The sequence below is a fragment of the Hemiscyllium ocellatum genome, chromosome 20 (assembly GCF_020745735.1).
Source record: "Hemiscyllium ocellatum isolate sHemOce1 chromosome 20, sHemOce1.pat.X.cur, whole genome shotgun sequence".
NCBI lineage: Eukaryota > Metazoa > Chordata > Chondrichthyes > Orectolobiformes > Hemiscylliidae > Hemiscyllium > Hemiscyllium ocellatum.
In genome coordinates this window covers 18,327,637-18,347,887 of record NC_083420.1, presented here as the reverse complement: position 1 = coordinate 18,347,887, position 20,251 = coordinate 18,327,637, and the positions used below count along the sequence as shown (strand labels likewise).

Here is a 20,251-nt window from a genome sequence, read left to right as displayed (position 1 = left end):
GACTCTGGTGAGGCCTCATCTGGAGTATTGTGTGCAGTTTTGGTCGCCATACTATAGGAAGGATGTGGAAGCTTTAGAACGAGTGCAGAGGAGGTTTACCAGGATGTTGCCTGGAATGGTAGGAAAATCTTATGAGGAAAGGCTGAGGCACTTGGGGCTGTTCTCATTGGAGAAGAGAAGGTTTAGGGGAGATCTGATAGAAGTGTATAAGATGATTAGGGGTTTAGGTAGGGTAGATACTAAGAACCTTTTACCGCTAATGGAGTCAGGTGTTACTAGGGGACATAGCTTTAAATTAAGGGGTGGTAGGTATAGGACAGATGTTAGGGGTAGATTCTTCACACAGCGGGTTGTGAGTTCATGGAATGCCCTGCCCGTATCAGTGGTGAACTCTCCTTCTTTATGGTCATTTAAGCGGGCATTGGATAGGCATTTGGAAGTTATTGGGCTAGTATAGGTTAGGTAGGATTCGGTCGGCGCAACATCGAGGGCCGAAGGGCCTGTACTGCGCTGTATCCTTCTATGTTCTATGTTCTATCCCTCTAAACCCTTCTTAAACATATTACCACCTAGATGTCTTTTAAATGTTGTAATTGTACTTGCCTCCACCACTTCCTCTGGCAGCTCATTCCATACATGCTTTGCAAATTCAGTGTAATATTTCCCAAATTATGACACTTCAGAAGTATTTAATTGACCATGTTCACAGGGGCTTGGGCTCATGAAAGGTGCTACGTAAATGCGATCACTTTTCTTCTTTATCATCGATGGATAGCCCAACACAGGATGTACTTTCAGACTTACCTCTGAGCATTTGCTTGATCTCTTTGCTTGCTTGGGTTGCTGTAAACTGATGAACAATGTCCAGGGCCGTCTGATTGTAAGTGTTCTTGATGTGTGCATTAATCCCACTCTGAAACACGATTCAATTGATCAACGTTAAGTGTGTGAAATGCACAGTCATTTTCAAGCCCGTCTTTCTACAAATAGTAATTCCGCAGATTTCAAGTGAATCACGAGATGGAATGAATGAAGTGATTAAAAGCAACAGATTAATTTAAGTTTGAAATGGGAATCACTTCATGCTTTGCATCGAGAAGTACTGACAAATAGCTATGTCAGAAAAGGAAAAGATTACTTTGGAAGTAGACCAATTTTGTCTTCAATTCGCTGTAGTTCCAAAGACATCAAGAGGGGTCTGGATATCGTTTAATACATGTGAGAGGAAGTTGATATTCAGGTTTTACATCATTTCTGTTTTAATTTCCATTGAAATCTGATGTGCCTCACATGGATTTACACAATATTCACAAATTATTTGTACCTAAGAGCTCTGTCTGCTTTTTATGAAAGACAGCCTGGTTAACGTAAGGATGTTAACAGTGATATTAAAAAGCAAGGTGGCATTTCACACAAAGGTGTTGGTTGGTTCTTGATTGTCACACAAATGCCAACAAAAAGCATCCCTTAAGATCTAGATGCAAACCAAATCCCTTTTTTTCTGCCGAGATTCTTCCCGTGGTTGGGCGGCACGGTGGCACAGTGGTTAGCACTGCTGCCTCACAGCGCCTGAGACCCGGGTTCAATTCCCGACTCAGGCGACTGACTGTGTGGAGTTTGCACGTTCTCCCCGTGTCTGCGTGGGTTTCCTCCGGGTGCTCCGGTTTCCTCCCACAGTCCAAAGATGTGCGGGTCAGGTGAATTGGCCATGCTAAATTGCCCGTAGTGTTAGGTAAGGGGTAAATATAGGGGTATGGGTGGGTTGCGCTTCGGCGGGTCGGTGTGGACTTGTTGGGCCGAAGGGCCTGTTTCCACACTGTAAGTAATCTAATCTAATCTAAAAAAAGTCTGTCTGAGAAAGAATTTGAATGCAACGTTCACTCGTGGGTGGAAAATGTGATCATTCGAGCTTTTAACATGTTAATTTGCTGGGTAATTTAGTGACAGAGGCACCATGGTTGAGTTCAAAAACAGAAACTGAAACTGCAGGAAAAGCTCAGCAGGTCTGGCAGCATCTGTGGAGAGAAATCAGAGTTAGCATTTCAGGACCAGTGACAGTTCTGCAGAACTGATGGTAGCTTGTAAAAAGATATTTTTTGTGTAGAAGATAGGGTGTAGGGAAGGGGTAAGGAGTAAACAGTAGGTGGAGATTGAGAAGAACAGTCAGACAGACAAGGGAGTTGTTAAGAGTCAGCCTGGGAAAATGAATGGCTACTAACGGGGACAATTAGTGGCTAACAATAGGTTGCATATAACAGCAGACTACGTGATAATAAGGGGAAAGTAAGTACTGCAGAGGCTGGAGATTAGAGTCAAGAGTGTGGTGCTAGAAAAGCACAGCAGGTATGGCAGCATCCAAGGAGCAGGAGAATCGAAGTTTCAGGAAAAAGCGCTTCATCAGCATTTGGCAGCACGGTGGCTCAGTGGTAAGCACTGCTGCCTCGCAACACTAGGGCCCCAGGTTCAATTCCCACCTCGGGCAACAGTCTGTGTGGCATTTGCACATTCTCCCTGTGTCTGCATGAGTTCCCTCTGGGTGCTCTGGTTTCCTCCCACAGTCCAAAGATGTGCAGGTTAGGTGAATTGGTCATGCTAAATTGCCCGTAGTGCTAAGTGCATTAGTCAGGGTGGAATGGGTCTGAGTGGGTTGCTCTTCAGAGGGTCGGTGCGGACTTGTTGGGCCAAAGGGCCTGTTTCCACACTGTAGAGAATCTAATCTAATCAGGAATACAGGTGATAATAAGGCCTATTGTATGGGAGTTGGGGCAAGGACATGGGAGAAGGTGCCTCAAAGCCTTAAAGTTGTTGAACTGCATATTGAGGCCAGAAGGCTATAGAGTTCCAAAATGGAAAGTGAGGTGCTGTTCTTCTAGCGTGTGCTGAGCTTCGCTGGAGCACTGCAGCAAGCCTGAGACAGAGATGTTGGTTAGGGAACATAGTGGCATATCCAATAGCTGAGCTCAAACCAGCAGAAGTCTCTCTACTGTTCAACTGAGTCCAATCGACTTCTATCTATCCATCCAAAGAACTTTGAGGTCAAATATCAATGCCAATCCCCCTAATGAGCTCCAGCCGACCAATGCACTGTCGTCATCAGGCAGTACATGTACTCACTCAAGCAGAGCAATTCTTCCAAGTATTTTACTCAGGACACCATTTAAACTCCAAAGTATGGCCATATTACAAAAACATAATAAACGTACTGTAAACATATTGTAAAAAATTCTCACCAAAATATTCCAATGTTAGCATTATTTTCCCCACTCCCAGTAATTATCCATATTTTTCCAGAGAGCAGATGAATTGTATTATTAAAATGATTGAATAATAATGTGCAATGGGACATGGGTAGCAAATGTGAATTGTTGAGTCATATTCCTACAGGTGGCGAATTGTTGTTATTGTGGATTCTAAACAAAATTGTCTCATTTTTTTCCTTGACAGCTTTTCTCTACCTTTTCTTTATGCCGATTTCACTATCTCGTTTCAATCTTTCTCCACCTCTATTTCCTTTCTTCTCTCAGTGCCTAATTTGAGTTTGAGCTCTCTAGTTCCATCCTTCCTCTGTTTAGATAGAGTCATGCAGCACAGAAACAGACTCTTCAGTCTAACTTGTCCATGCCGACCAGGTTTCCCAAACCAAACGACTCCCATTTGTCTGTGTTTGACCCATAATGCTCTAAACCTTTCCTATTGTTGCACCTTCCAAATGTCTATTAAATATTGTAACTGTAGCTGCATCCACCACTCCCTCTGGCAGTTCATTCCACATATGATGGCCTAGTGGAATTATTGCTGCACTGTTAATCCAGAGACCCAGGTAATGTTCCAGGGATCCCACTACAGCAAAAGATGGAATTTGACTTTAATAAATATTAAGAATCTAATAACTACTATAAATTCATTGCCAATTGTCGGGAAAACCCCACCTGGCTCACTAATGTCCTTTAGGGAAGGATACTGCCATCCTTACTTGGTCTGGCCTACATGTGACTCCAGACCCACGACAATGTGGTTGACTCTCAATGGGCAATAGGGGATGAGCAATAAATGCTGGCCTAGCCAATGACACCCTCGTCCTGGTAAAGGAAAGAAAGAACCGTCCTGTGTGTGAAAAAGTTGTCTGTCAGATCCTATTTAAATCTTTCGCCTCTCACCTCAAAACAAATGCCCCCTTGTTTTGAACTCCACCACCCTAGGGAAAAGACCTTTGCTATTCACTTTATCTGCGCCTCATGGTTTTAAAAACCTCCATAACGTCACCTGTCAACCTCTTACGCTCCAGGGGAAAAAGTCTCTCCTTATCACTCAAACCCTCCAGTCCCATAAATATTTTCTGCACCCTTTCCAGTCTAATAACATCCTTCCTATAGCGGGGAGACCAGATCTGGACACAGTAATCCAAAAGTGGTCTCATCAACATCCTGTACACAACACAGTGCAAAGAAGCAAAATTAAGACCCTACATGGAGACAAGCAAGTCTGTCTAACTGGGCTAAAATTTGATTTAAAAGGTTTCTCTCAGAGCAATCCTTACTTCCAGTAGCAAACGGACCACTTCTGTCTTCCCACAGAGTGCGGCTTCATGTAGAGCTGTTCCAGCCTTGGTCTGACGATTGATATCAATTCCAGCTTGCAGCAGAAGCCTGTAACATACCAAAGAAAAATGCTAAGAGGAAGAAAACAAGAAAAATAAGAACTAAAATGATAAAATATATTTTATAGCAAGCATGCATTTCGATCTCACCACTTTGATTTATGCATACAATTTTTAAAACGTCAAAGGAAAGTTTATAGAGCATTTTAAAAAGAAATGTGTAAAGCTATAAAGATTTTTGTGATTATCTCCAGGAGAAAAGGGGGAGATTAGTTTTACAGTATCATCCTGAAAGGAAATCTTAGCCACTCACACTTCCCCTACATTAAGTGCTTAGTTCAGACCGACTCCCTCAGAAATGTGTCAAGTGTAAATGAAATCACTGAGGCATGCAGAAGCCACACTGTTAACAGCTGGAGGCAAGGAATGATTGACGTCAGCTGACAATAAATTCAATACAGAAAAGCACCTACCCAGGCCAAGATCACACAGCCCATCTTGTCCACTCTTTCAACCATGCTTGTTTGAAGAACTTCTCGAAACTCAGAGGCAAGAGTGTGGTGCCCTCCTCCACCTTTGTGTCCCATTGATGGACTCTTGTTGGAGTGGGTTTGTTACTGGGTCAGCAATCTCAAAACCTAGGGGGTGTGAGTTCACACTCCAGGGCTGGAGCTGAAAAGGTATGCTAACACGGCTATGTGGTCAGTGGTCCTGTCTTTCAGAAGTGCCCTGTCCAATCCATCAGGTGAATGTAAAAGATCCCATGGCAGTATTTTGCACAAGAGCAGGAGTGTTTGGTATCCTGGCCATCATTGTCACTCAATTGCTCTGATTAAGGACAAGGGAATGCACTGTTGTTTGATTCCACAGTTCTACAGGTTATAACACCAGATAAAAATACCTTTCCTTATCTATATCAAGTTTTAAATTTAAAAGTCTATCCATTAGGTTTCTGAAAGGCACAATAATTGGTTTATTATCAACACAATATTTTTCAATGAAGCTGCAGTCGTTGGCTAATGTAAGCAGTGAGTAATATAAAAATATAAATGCTCTGCCTTTCAACATCCCTATAAACACACACATGCACACATGAAAACATATACACACACACATATACAGACATTCACATACATTCACTCGCACTTTAGGAATAGAGAGGGGTAAAGAAAGATTTCCATGCAGAGGTTGGCATTCTGGAAGCAATATTCTTTGTCCATGATTGGTCATGAAGGGAAAAGAATAAAGTGTTGAATGTTTAAAGTCTGTCGCTCGCACGTATGTTCTAATCATTACCCATGCACGGCTGTGGCTGGAATCTTTCACACATCTCACATCAGGAGGATTTACTTTTCAGAACTGGGAGACATCAACTGGGTAGCATCTCATCGCAGGGTTTTTGATCTTAGTTAAAGGCCAAATGCAAAAGCACTCTCTATCTCCTCACTCATCATGTCCCAAGAGGCCCAACAGCAAAGCAAACAATTATCGCTTGTTGAAAAATAAATCTCCAATATGAACAATGATCTTTCAACAAACTCTTTTAAAGAAATCACTTCAGATATTGCCACAAAACTTGAAATAAAGCCATTTTCCACAATCCTTCAAACCTTAAGTCCTCTGAGAAATATTAAATTTAACAACTGTCTTCATAACAAAATCAACATAATGAGAAACAGATTTTCTGGGAATGATAATGCTGCTGTTTGTCACATTTTTTGTATTACAATGGTGACTATACTTGAAAAATACTTCACTGACTTTAAAATACTCGGAAATGTCTGGTGATCATGCTAGGTGCTATAGAAATGCAAGTCTTCCTATTAATCCAGAGATGAATTCCAATCCCACCATCCCAGTTTGAAGATATCAATTCAGTTTCAAAAGTCTGAAAGTATACTGACATCACTCAGGTTTCTGGACTTCAATCTCCCAAACTTAATATCCAGCCTGGTCACTCTGACCAGCAGATAAAATGTACTGCATAACAGGTTGCAACAGAGGAACAAGTGAGACTGTAGTGGAATTCAATAGAGGCAGTACCGTTGTGACTTTAAGAAGTTATTTTTTTAGATTAGATTACTTACAGTGTGGAAACAGGCCCTTCGGCCCAACAAGTCCACACCGACCCGCCGAAGCTCAACCCACCCATACCCCTACATTTACCCCTTACCTAACACTACGGGCAATTTAGTATGGCCAATTCACCTGACCTGCACATCTTTGGACTGTGGGAGGAAACCGGAGCACCCGGAGGAAACCCATGCAGACACGGGGAGAACGTGCAAACTGCACACAGTCAATCGCCTGAGGCGGGAATTGAACCCGGGTCTCTAGCGCTGTGAGGCAGCAGTGCTAACCACTGTGCCACCGTGCCGCCCTTCACGGATTTTCTCCTGGTGTTTTTCTTTTGAAGAGCAGAGGCACTGAGCAGTCTACCAGAGACAACAGAGTAAACAGCTTGGGAGGCCCTTGGCTTTTCTTTCAAGCAACCTGAATGGGTGTGGCCAGCTCTCACCAATCTGGATTTCTGGCTGTTTAGATTTAGCTGATAATGTGCTGCTGGAAAAGCGCAGCAGGTCAGGCAGCATCCAAGGAACAGGAAATTCGACATTTCGGGCATAAGCCCTTCATCATCCAAGGAACAGGAAATTCGACGTTTCGGGCATAAGCCCTTCATCAGGAATCCTGGTGAAGGGCTTATGCCCGAAATGTCGAATTTCCTGTTCCTTGGATGATGAAGGGCTTATGCCTGAAACGTCGAATTTCCTGTTCCTTGGATGCTGCCTGACCTGCTGCGCTTTTCCAGCATCACATTTTCAGCTCTGATACTCCAGCATCTGCAGACCTCACTTTCTCCTGTTTAGATTTAGCTTCAAGCAGAAGCTATTGGAGTCTCAATAGAGTTGGAGGCTTCAGTGAATATCTCCTGGCTGCTATTCTCTCTGATTTTCCTCTTGACGTTTTTGCCTCCTGGATTGAAAAACTTCATGTGAGAAGCCAGGTCTGAATTTTCCTTGTTGCCAAGGGATGTGTTTATGGGATGTTACTGCATTAGAACGGTTAATTAGTAATAGTTACTGTATCTATTAATCAGTTAAGCTTTCCAATAGAGTTAAGTTATTCTAAATGCCTCTTTCTTTGGTTGCATTTAAATAAACTATTTTGCTTAACGTCAAGTCGTTTGACCAGTCACAGCGGATCTGGAACAGACACTTCACATTTACCTTTAGGTTAGGGTCTAGGCTACCTCTTAAAATATTTTGAGGGGTTCTGGTCTGGTCCATAACACCATAAAGTGTAAATCAGACACACAAGTCTGAAGAAGATAACGTTTGCTTAGTTACACTGTCAAAGGCAATTAACATGACCAAGAAATGCCCGCCTTGCCAATGGTGCCCACAACCAGAGATTAAGAAGAATACTCAAAAGGCTGGAATCCTCCCAAAACGTATTGGTAACTGATGGGACAAGATCCTCCTGTGGTTGCTGGGCTTAGACTTTGTGGCATAAATGAGTTTTGAGCTCACATCACACCCAGAATAATACGGCCGTAGAAAAGGGCGGCTGGATTTCGACCAATATCTCAACTTTTACCAAAACCAGTCACTTTTATTTTTCCACCAATAGGTAATCGATCTCTTCCTCTTCAATGGCTTGCCCAGTTTCTGTTCTGCAGCAGGTACTCTAATTCCTTTTCCACCGCCTATTACATGTTGAAACCTCTCAATCACTGGACAATTTAGCCTTCACAACTAGCCTTTGTGAAGATTTTGAAAAACTGTATCATATCTAATCAGCCATGCTCTTGTTTCAGTTCCTGAGTTTCTCTGACCAAGTCTCGGTATAGACATGTTGCTTTTCCCTTTATTTCTTGTGAATTGTCCTGATGAGTACAAAACAAAACAAAACATTGACACAATGTATCTTTTTTCAGTGACACTGTTTATTGCTCTGTATCACCAAACTAATATTCTTCTAGGAATTTGTGAGGAATTGCTGAGCTAAAATAGACCACAATCTACACTTTGTGCTCACAGAGAACAGTTTCTAACATCTAATTCTCCTGTGAAGGACACTGTGAGGGTGATGCCAAAATGTGGAGAAGCTTTGAGATTCAGACACCCCCCCTCAATCCACTTACCTTCCCCTCCAAACAGTCTGGGTAGAGATCTAAATTGCAACCATATTCCAATTTGGTTATGTGACGGAGTGGGTGGGGGCGGGAGGAAGCAAAACTATCTCTTCCACTGAATCTTGCTCCTGAACATAACGAAGAATCTCGACAGAGCAGCTGTGATGAAGACCTTGCCACTCATGGAGAAGTACAAAACTGGGAGCCAGTCACTTATAAATCCAACAGGAATTCATATGAAACTTCTTTACTCAGCAGGTGGTCAGAATATGGAGGTCACTGCAACAAGAAGATGTGAATAATGTGGATATATCTAAAGGACCACCGATTTAAACATGTAAGGGAGAAGGAAGAAGGTTATGTTGATGTGAGATTAAATGGGATGTGAGAAGGCTAAACTCTGACAATAGTCCACTTAGTTCCAATGGCTTGCCTTTGCCCTGAAAATACTATGACAAAAAGGGAAGGACCAGGACTGTGTAGTCAATGTTATAGTAGGCAATGTTTGTGCATTTTCTGACCTCTTATAATTTTTTAAGAGAGTGACAAAAAACATACCAACCTGGCAGTGGTATTTTCACAATACAACAAAACAACTTTGCCCCCATTTTTGTGCTGAGCTGTAGAATGTTCAGCCCTGGCACGTTGGGCTGGATTTTGCGTTCCCCACAATGGATGTCCATGTGGTGTGGGTAGGCACAAATACAATGGGGGTGCTGAAATTGGTAGCCAGCCCACAGTTTGTCAATAAGCACCAGTGGGTCAACTGAACTTGTTACCAAATCAACGAACTCCAATAACATGCTGCCCTTATCATAGTAGATGTTGGAGTGGGTGTAACCTCTCTTAGGCAAACTGTTTACAAACCGTGAGGAAGTGGCATGTCTTTTTGATTGGGATGCCCAAAAGGCACCATCCTACCCATGCTGTTACTCCCCCCCTCGCCGATACTCCCCCTTGCCTGAGATCCAAAGGTAATACTCCCTCTCCTCCCCAAGGCCTCACCTGGGCTCCCCGATCCTTCTTTGTCTGATCTCACAGCCTCTTCCGACTATCCTCACTCCATGAGCCATGTTCTCTTCATTCATGAGATGACTTGCAGTCCAAGTCAGCTTTGACAAAGGGTCAGTTAGACTCGAAACGTCAGCTCTTTTCTCTCCTGACAGGTGCTGCCAGACCCGCTGAAACTTTCCAGCATTTTCTCTTTTGGTTTCAGATTCCAGCATCTGCAGTAATTTGCTTTTATTTTAGGCAATATACAGCCTTGAGAACACACTTTGGCCAGTCAGATGCATGCTAACCCTTTACAGAAGTTGTCCAACTTCACTTCACTTCCCTTGTATGTCAATCCTCTTTAACTGCACATCCAATTGCATTTCAAAGACTCGTGTGGAATCTGATTTCACCATCCTACCAACCAGTATATTCCAGATCTTGACAACCCAAGATTGAATAGCAACACTTACTTTAAACAATTCAATGGACACCATTTCCCTACGTATCCAACTACATTCACATGCTATGCTCTCAACCTCAAGTATCACTTGTGATAACTCATTTTATAATGGCTGCTCTTTTATTACTAACTTGCCATTCTGTGAAACCATAATTTAGATGTTCTTTGCCCTCCCTTTCTAGATTTCCCTGACCTATTTTTAACCACAAGAAAATTCTCCCCAAATCTTCAGAACTATAACCTCTCAGCCTTGCTGTCATTTTAATGAAATCTTGACATTTTGAGTTTTGATAGTTCATAGTTGAGATCTCCAGTTTAAGATTCTAATACCCTTCCTCTAATAGGGCAAGTCAGACTTGCACCAACACAAAAAGGTAAATATTTTAAATGTATCTATTTATTTTGGTACCTTACCAGAGTTTAACAACTTTGGCAGAAGGCATCTTCTCACGGCCAAGGCCTAGTGACAAGGCTTCCACTGGGCCAAAATGGTGGCATTGGATGGACTCCTAGTGGGGCGGTCTGCTAGTGCGGTGGTCTCTGAGTGGGGTGATCTCCGAGTGTGGTGGTCTACGAGTGTAGCAGTCTCCCAGTGTGGCAGTATCCTAATGGGGTGGTCTCCCAATGTGGCGATCTGTGAGTGGGCCAGTCTCCTAGTGGAGTGGTCGCCTAGTCATTGGTCTCTCAGTGGAACGGTCTCCTACTGTAGCGCTCTCCCAGTGGAGTGGTCTCTCAGTGGGGTGGTCACCTAATGTAGAGCTCTCCCAGTGGGGTGGTTTTCCAGTGGAGCGGTCTCCTAGTCAGGTGGTCTCCCAATGGGGTGGTCTCCCAGTGGGGCGATCTCCTAGTCGGGTGGTCTCCCAATGGAGCAATCTCCCAATGGGGTGGTCTCCCAGTGGAGGGATCTCCCAGTGGGGCAGTATCCTAGTGAGGCGGTCTCCTAGTGGAGTGATCTTCGAGTGTGGTGGTCTCACAGTGGGGTGGTCTTCCAGTGGAATAGTCTCCTACCTGGGTGATCCCCCAGTGGACTGGTCTCCCAGTGGGGCAGTATCCTGGTGAGGTGGTCTCCGAGTGGGGCAGTCTCCCAGTGGGGCAGTCTCCCAGTGTGATGGTCTCTTAGTGGGGTGGTTTCCCAGTGTGGCGGTCTCCCAGTGGGTTGGTCTCCCAGTGTGGTGATCTCCCAGTGGGGCGGTCTCCCAGTGGGGCGGTCTCCCAGTGTGGTGATCTCCCAGTGGGGTGGTCTCCCAGTGTGGCGGTCTCTCAGTGGGTTGGTCTCCAAGTAGGGTGGCCTCCCAATGCAGCAGTCTCCCAGTGTGATGGTCTCTTAGTGGGGTGGTCTCCCAGTGGGGTGGTCTCCCAGTGGGGTGATCTCCCAGTGGATTGGTCTCCCGGTGGGGTGGTCTCCCAGTGTGGTGGTCTCTCAGTGGGTTGGTCTTCCAGTGGGATGCTCTCCCAGTGTAGCAGTCTCCCATGTGATGGTCTCTTAGTGGGGTGGTTTCCCAGTGTGGTGGTCTCCCAGTGTGGCGGTCTCCGAGTGTGGCGGTCTCCCAGTGGGGTGGTTTCCTAATGGGGTGGTTTCCCAGTGGGGTGGTCTCCTAGTCGGGTGGTCTCCCAATGGAGCAATCTCCCAATGGGGTGGTCTCCCAGTGGAGGGGTCTCCCAGTGGAGCAGTCTCCTAGTGGAGTGATCTTCAAATGTGGTGGTCTCACAGTGGGGTGGTCTTCCAGTGGAATGGTCTCCTACCTGGGTGATCCCCCAGTGGACTGGTCTCCCAGTGGGGCAGTATCCTGGTGAGGTGGTCTCCGAGTGGGGCGGTCTCCCAATGGGTCAGGCTCCCAGTTGGGTGGCCGCCTAGTGGGGCGGTCTCCTAATGGTGCGCTCTCCCATTGGAGTGGTCTTCTACTTGGTTAGTCTCCCAATGGAACAGCCTCCCAGTGGGGCAGTCTCCCAGTGTGATGGTCTCTTAGTGGGGTGGTTTCCCAGTGTGGTGGTCTCGCAGTGAGTTGGTCTCCCAGTGGGGCGGTCTCCCAGTGGGTTGGTCTCCCAGTGTGGCGGTCTCCCAGTGTGGTGATCAACCAGTGGGGTGCTTTCCCAGTGGGTGATCTCCCAGTGTGGCGGTCTCTCAGTGGGTTGGTCTCCAAGTGGGGTGGCCTCCCAATGCAGCAGTCTCCCAGTGTGATGGTCTCTTAGTGGGGTGGTTTCCCAGTGGGGTGGTCTCCCAGTGTGGCGGTCTCCCAGTGTGGTGGTCTCCCAGTGGGGTAGTTTCCTAATGGGGTGGTTTCCCAGTGGAGTGGTCTCCCAGTGGGGTGGTCTCCCAGTGGGGTGGTCTCCCAGTGTGACAGTCTCCCAGGGTGATGGTCTCCAGTGGGGTGGCTTCCCAGTGAGGTGGTCTCCTAGTGGCATGGTTTCCCAGTGGGGTGGTCTCCCAGTGAGGTAGTCTACAAGTGTGGTGGTTTCCCAGTGGTGTGGTCTCTCAGTGGGGTGGTTTCCCAGTGGGGTGGTCTCCCACTATGGTGGTCTCTCAGTGGGGTGGTCTCCCACTATGGTGGTCTCCCAATGTAGGGCAGGAGAGGCAGTCTAATCCAGGAGAGGCAATCTTGGCCTGGAGTGGAGGTCTCATCTCCATCATGGAGGTTTCCTCCCGTGGTTCTGGGCCTTCCAGCAGCCCAATGTGATGGTCAAGACCTAGCAGAGAACTCTCATCCTTGCTTCAGAGGTGCTTCCAGGTTTTCCAATGACGCAGCCTGGAGACCCAGTCCCGAAGTGGCGGGGCGGTCTCAGCCCGGTTTTCCAGTCTACCCAGAACCCAGGAGCCGTTATTTGAACTGTGATGAACTTTGAATTTATTTTTCTTCTTATGTATGACTTCTATTTAGGTGCTGTGGTATCGCGACTTATAAATCTTTTCCGTTTTTTTATGTACCAACATGTGACAATAAATTTCTGTTCTATTCTATTCACAGTTGAGGTGAGGGTGGAACCTGCAAACTACAATTCAGAGCCAAGGTGATCCTTTCCTTCCCATTAATTATTAAGGGTCAATATTGTGGGCGGCACAGTGGCACAGTGGTTAGCACTGCTGCCTCACAGCGCCAGAAACTGGGGTTCAATTCCCGCCTCAGGTGACTGACTGTGTGGAGTTTGCACATTCTCCCTGTGTCTGTGTAGGTTTCCTCTAGGTGCTCTGGTTTCCTCCCACAGTCCAAGGATGTGCGGGTCAGGTGAATTGGCCAGGCTAAATTGCCCGTAGTGTTAGGTAAGGGGTAAATGTATGGGTGGGTTGTGCTTTGGCGGGTTGGTGTGGACTTGTTGGGCCGAAGGGCCTGTTTCCACACTGTAAGTAATCTAAACAAAAACATGGAGCTGGAAAGATATAACAGGTCAGGCAGCATCGGAAGAGCAAGACAGTCAACATCTCGGGACACTTCATCACTATTAAGATTGTTAAATTCCTTTCATAAGCTCTCAATTTGTGAAGCACTTAAAAAAACTCAAATATTTCTGAGTACACTTTCAGAAATATCACAGATTCAGCATGAGAGACAGCTGCTGCCACCTTGTGTTGAGTGTTTTAACTACAGCAGTCCCATCAACTCAACACAACAAGAATTGATTTAGCATAAACCAGGGCTTTGAAATTGAATGACGCCCTGCCCCTTACTCAATATGAACTAATCCTAATTCCTGCTGGACAGCCTAATTTCTCCTAAAAACATAACTTTATATTTGTGAAAAAATAAATTTCTCTGTTGTGCAGTGAGGTTTCAACAATTTTTGAAAGGATAATAATTATTGTTGAAGTTTGTTTATAATATGCAGCACCTGCTTTAATTATACTCTCAATCTTTATTTCACTATCTGTAAGAGTTCACCTTCTCTAAGTACGAGCTGGATATTTAACTAGTAATGGATTGAAGGTAATGGAGAGCGGGCAGGAGAGTGGAGTTGAGGCTGAGATGAGATCAGTCATAATCACATTGAGTGGTGAAACAGGCTTGAGGGTTTGAATTTCCAATCCTGCTCTGAATTCTCACTCTCCTATCACAAAAAGTGTATGTTAAGACATGAAGTTCCTGCTGAGAATTCTACGAAGTGATTGATGGGTGCTATAGGTGATGCTGAAATGAAATAATCACCAAGAAAGTATAAATCCACATTATTGATATGACAGGATCTTTGTTGGCAGTTTTGTTTTCCCAAGATTATCAGTGAGCGAGGTCAATTTGTTGCTGATTGAATAATCAGGGCCAATATTGTCACAGAAAAAGCTGAACTACACAATTCAGCTCTGAATGTGTCTGATCCCATCTGTGGTAATGAGTAGTTGACATCCTATCATTTCCACCCTCCTCCAGTACAAGATGTTTATTGCTAATCCATCATGTCAACTCCACACTGAAGACTTACAGGAACTTGGATTCAGACCCTGGTTATGGCACTGCCCTTTAAATAAAATGTTGAAAAGCACCGATATTTCACAAGAGAAAGGAACAATTTTTATCAATAACACCAAAACAGTGATTACTCTGTGCTCTGATTACAATGCTGCACTGGTATGAAATGACTTGTCCAGTCATGTTCTTACCAGTTTACCTAATGAGTTCCAGGTCAATTTCATGGTGATATCAGTGAGCTCCTTTCAGGGTCACAAATGACATCTAGATGACTGTGACAAAGGCAACACATCCTTCCTCATCCTTCTCGCACCCTGTTTGTAGCCATTGAGATGTTTGACCACACCATCCCCCACCAACTCCTCTCCATCATTGGCCAACTGGCTGGAATTGCTTTCAACTGGGTCCATTGCCATCCCATCAAAGCCAGAAAAACACATGCAATGGCTTCCCTTCCTGCCCATACCATCACAGATGGCAACAGTGGCACTGTAGGTAGCGTTCAGGCTCCTGTGCCTGTCTGCTTCAGACCAGTCATATCCTTCTCTCTCTCTTTCTCTCCCTCCTTTCTTGTCTTTTTCTTTCTCCGTTTTTGAGATTCTTCATCCTCTGACATTGTGGGGAAGCTGCAACGTTAGCGGCAGGGTGATGTTTTCACTGATAGCAATGCTCAGAGTAGGCACTCCTGGCTGCAGTAGGGCTGAAGCATGGAATGTTGGCAGGGTTGGCATTGCCGTACCCAGAGCAGGCACTCCTTGAGGCCAGGGACACCTTGTAGAGACCTTGTAGGAGCTTTGGAGCTGTGTATGAAGACCTCTTGTACAGAGGATGAACTCTATTTATGTAAGTTCTTTTCCTTCTCCTACTCAAAATGGCAATTGTTACAACATGGAGTAAACCCTCCTGCTTAATTTAAAACCAGCAACACAAAAAAGATTTGTTCCATGCAGTAATCTGTAAAAATTCGAGAAGACAAGAACTATTTAAAGTAAAAATTAACAACTTTATTTCTTAAAGTATAACAGAGAATAATTAACTAACAACTATGTACAAGTCCTTACTCTAACCTATCTGTTACCTTCCCTTCTATAAACTAGTCCAGAAAAACTCTCAATTAAGGTTTACAAAACAACACTTCTCTCAAAACCAGGCAGCTTTTGGTTCTTCTATTTGGATCTTCCTGTGTCTTTTCTTTTTAGGAATTTATGCTTCACAGGTTACTAATTGAAAAGGTACCTTTAAGAGAGCTATTTTACAAGCAGTCTGTTTACATGCTGGTGGTGTGGCAGTTCTCCTTCCAACTGTTCAATTTTCCCCAGTCTTATACCCCCAAAACATCGGATTGTGTCATTGGCTTTTAAAATTGTCAATAGACTCAATTCAAACTGGATTGGAGCTTGATATTTTTCGAGGTATAATTTAAACTGATGGGCTGAATTCAAATCTGTTTTTGTCTCCAAGCAATGAGCTAATTGAGTTCTTTGATCAAGTGTTACATTTTACCTTATTGAGAACACTTGGTGCTGTGTCCAACAGTTCTGCTAGCTTTTAACTCTCTTAAAGGTACAGTACACTTACATCTTCATAGCACACTCTTCACTGTATCTTTCTAGACATATGACAATAAATCACTCACTCACTCAATCGCTTCTGGTATCCCCTCAAGAATCTGTCTTTAGCCCCCACATAAATGCTGTCCCTTAGCTGACATCAGCCAATAACACAGCAATCTCCACAAGAACACTGCCCAGATAGACAGATTCTTGATCAGTAGGGGGACTATGGGTTACTGGGAAAGGGCAGTGAAGTGGATGTTGGATGTTAGATCGGCCATGATTCTATTGAATGGTGCAGCAGGCTCATGGGCCGAATGGTCTACTCCTGTTCCTACTGGATATGGTCTTAACATCCAGCTTTACTTCACCAGCACCTCTTCCGATCCTCCCACAGTTTGAGTACTGTTTGCCATCCAGCATAGGATGAGCAGAAGTTGCTTCCAGTTAAATATGGAGGAGATTGAAGCCCTTGTCTTTAGTCTCTACCGCAAACTGTGCACCCGAGTCATCAACTCCAGCCTTCTCCCCGGCAACTGTGTGAGACTGTCCCTAACTATGACTTTGGTGCCACGTTAGAACCAAATGAGCTTCCAACCACAAAGTCACGCCATCATAAAAACGGCCCACCTCCATCTCTGGAACTATGCCTGTCTTTGCTATTGGCTTGGCTCATCAGGGCTGTTGCAGAGCAGCACTTGTAGCCCTGCCTCTGAGCTAAAAGGTTTGGGTTCAAGTCCCATCCTCTCCAGAGATGTGTAACAATATCTGCATCTGAAAGCCCCATCCATGTTTTTGACTGGTCCCTACTTCTATTTCCAATGCACTCCTAGTGGCTACACCATACACTCATTGATGAAAACGTGACATCATCCAACTCTCCACTGACTGTATCACAACTAATACCAAGCCCAGTCTACAAAGCTCCCCCCGCACCCCCCCCCCACCCCGCCCCCATGCTCAGTGATCAACATTTAGCAATGCCCATGATTTTCACAGTCTCAAATTTGTCCATGGCTTCCTCCTTCCCGATCTCTGTACTCATCGCCAGCCTAACAACTCCTCAACAGTCCTGCATTGCTCCAAATCTGAACTCTTGGGCATCCCTGATTTTAATTGGCCCACCATTGGTCATTTGCCTCTGTTGACAAGACCCTCAACTCTGGAATCCCCTTTGCAAACCTCTCTGCCGTATTTTCTTCCCTTGATATACTGGTTAACAATTATCTCTATGACTAGGTTTCTGGTACATCTACCTTCATATCTTGTTATGTGGCTTTGCTTCATGGTGCACTTGTGAAGCAACTTAGGATGTTTTTGAAATAAATCAAAAGTGGCCAATATCCCATCACCAAGTCACCATTTATTTACGGAGTCTTTGACATTGATCCAGCTCCCTTCGAGTGAACAGGATGTCCAAAACTCCTGTTCTTCTCTGTCAGCCAGGATTCCCTGATTGGATCAGATTAACAGCCCCAATCAGGAACTCATATTCTATGAGATCCACCTGGCTGACCTCGTTACAATCACTACAGTTTTATAATATTAAAGGTGCTTTATGAAGCCTAATGGTTGTTACTGTTGAATCCAGTCTGACAGGGGATGAAACCATTTGCAGAAAATTTCCACTTGAATTAATTCAGTTAAATTTAATCAACAAGGGACTTAAAGAAAGGGTAAAAAGAAAGAGGGGCCAGTCTACATCAATGGGTTGTTGGCTGCTTTCCCATAACCTGCTCTCTGTTCTGTAGCAATGCTGTGACTGTAATATTGTTCCTTTTATTAGATTAGTATCTTTCTTATCTTCCACTTGGCATGTTACCAAGAGGAGATATTAAGAAGGTAGCACTTGAAAAAATCCAGCCAACATGGAACCAATCATTTGTCAATTACTCAGTCAATATTTGTTCTACTCAGAGCACATTTCACTTGAAGGCATATCTGTTTTATATCAGGGCATTAAGTTCAACTGTGAGTTTTAAAATTGAAAATTTGATCAAAACTACCCTAAAAAATGTTGGTTCAAAATTTCTTTATAAAAACACTCACCATCACATCAAGGCCCAAGGTCAATCTCAGCAGGAAACATCAGTGTAACAGGGTGTGTGTGTGTGTCGGAGTGTCTGTGTGTGTATGTCGGAGTGTGTCTGTGTGTGTTTGTGTGTGCGTGTGTGTGTGTCGGAGTGCGTGTGTGTCGGAGTGTGTGTGTGTGTGTGTGTGTGTGTGTGTGTGGTGTGTGTCAGAGTGTGTGTGTGGTGTGTGTCGGAGTGTGTGTGTGGTGTGTGTCAGAGTGCATGTGTGTGTCTGTGTGTGTGTCTGTGAGTGTGTGTGTGGTGTGTGTCGGAGTGTGAGTGTGTGTGTGTGCGGTGTGTGTCAGAGTGCGTGTGTGGTGTGTGTCGGCGTGTGCGTGTGTGAGTCGTGTGTGTCGGAGTGCGTCTGTGTGTGTGTGGTGTGTGTCGGAGTGTGTGTGTGCGCGCGTGTGTGCGGTGTGTGTCGAAGTGTCGGAGTGTGCGTGTGTGGGTGTGGTGTGTGTCAGAGTGTGTCTATGTATGTGTGTGTGTGGTGTGTGTCGGAGTGTGTGTGTGCGTGTGGTGTTTGCGGAGTGCGTGTGTGCGTGTGTGTGTCGGAGTGGTGTGTGTCAGAGTGTGTGTGTGTGTGTGTGTGTGTGTGTGGTGTGTATCAGAGTGCGTGTGTGTCTGGGTGTGTGTGTGGTGTGTGTCGGAGTGCATGTGTGTGTCTGTGTGTGTGTCTGTGAGTGTGTGTGTGGTGTGTGTCGGAGTGTGAGTGTGTGTGTGTGCGGTGTGTGTCAGAGTGCGTGTGTGGTGTGTGTCGGCGTGTGCGTGTGTGAGTCGTGTGTGTCGGAGTGCGTCTGTGTGTGTGTGGTGTGTGTCGGAGTGTGTGTGTGCGCGCGTGTGTGCGGTGTGTGTCGAAGTGTCGGAGTGTGCGTGTGTGGGTGTGGTGTGTGTCAGAGTGTGTCTATGTGTGTGTGTGTGTGGTGTGTGTCAGAGTGTGTGTGTGCGTGTGGTGTTTGCGGAGTGCGTGTGTGCGTGTGTGTGTCGGAGTGGTGTGTGTCAGAGTGTGTGTGTGTGTGTGTGTGTGTGTGTGGTGTGTATCAGAGTGCGTGTGTGTCTGGGTGTGTGTGTGGTGTGTGTCGGAGTGCATGTGTGTGTCTGTGTGTGCGTGTGTGGTGTGTGTCGGAGTGCGTGTGTGCGTCTGTGTATGTGTGTGGTGTGTGTCGGAGTATCGGAGTGCGTGCGTGTGTCTCTGTGTGTGTGGTGTGTGTCGGAGTGCGTGTGTGCGTGTGTGTGGTGTGTGTCAGAGTGCGTGTGTGGTGTGTGTCGAAGTGTCGGAGTGCGCATGTGTGTGTGGTGTGTGTTAGAGTGTGTCTGTGTGTGTGTGGTGTGTGTCGGAGTGTCGGAGTGTGTGTGTGTGTGTGTGTCTGTGTGTGGTGTATGTCGGAGTGCGTGTGTGTGTGTGTGTGTGTGTGGTGTGTGTCGGAGTGTCGGAGTGTGTGTGTGTGTGTGTGTCTGTGTGTGGTGTATGTCGGAGTGCGTGTGTGTGTGTCTGTGTGTGGTGTGTGTCGGAGTGTCGGAGTGTGTGTGTGTGTGTGTGGTGTGTGTCGGAGTGTCGGAGTTTGTGTGTAGGTATGTGTGTGTCGGAGTGTGTCTGTGTGTGTGTGGTGTGTCGGAGTGTGTGTGTGTGGTGTGTCGGAGTGTGTGTGTGGTGTGTCGGAGTGTGTATGTGTGTGTGTGTGGTGTGTCGGAGTGTGTGTGTGGTGTGTCGGAGTGTGTATGTGTGTGTGTGTGGTGTGTGTCGGAGTGTGTGTGTGGTGTGTCGGAGTGTGTGTGTGTGGTGTGTGTCGGAGTGTCGGAGTTTGTGTGTGTAGGTATGTGTGTGTCGGAGTGTGTCTGTGTGGGTGTTTGTGTGTGTTGGAGTGTGTGTATGTGCGCGTGTGTGTGTGTTGGAGTGTGTGTGTGTGCGTGTGCGTGTGTATGTGTGGTGTGTGTCGGAGTGTGAGTGTGAGTGTGTGTGTGTGTGTGTGTATATAGTCTGTGAGCTCTATAGTATGTTTTTTGAGGAGGTGACGAGGTGTGTAGATTAGAGTCATGCACTTCT

The 20,251-nt window shown here is 45.5% G+C and overlaps 1 protein-coding gene across 1 annotated transcript in view; it reads right to left on the bottom strand.

Annotated features, from left to right (window-relative positions):
- The window catches only part of caskin1 (CASK interacting protein 1), a 702,390-nt gene that overhangs the window by 159,534 nt on the left and 522,605 nt on the right, over positions 1-20,251 (bottom strand). Inside the window, exons 7-8 of the mRNA XM_060840179.1 lie at positions 4,538-4,646; positions 805-913 (exon numbers count right to left, since the gene is read on the bottom strand). Coding sequence (XP_060696162.1) covers positions 805-913; positions 4,538-4,646 — 218 coding nt within the window. The remainder of the gene's footprint in view (positions 1-804; positions 914-4,537; positions 4,647-20,251) is intronic.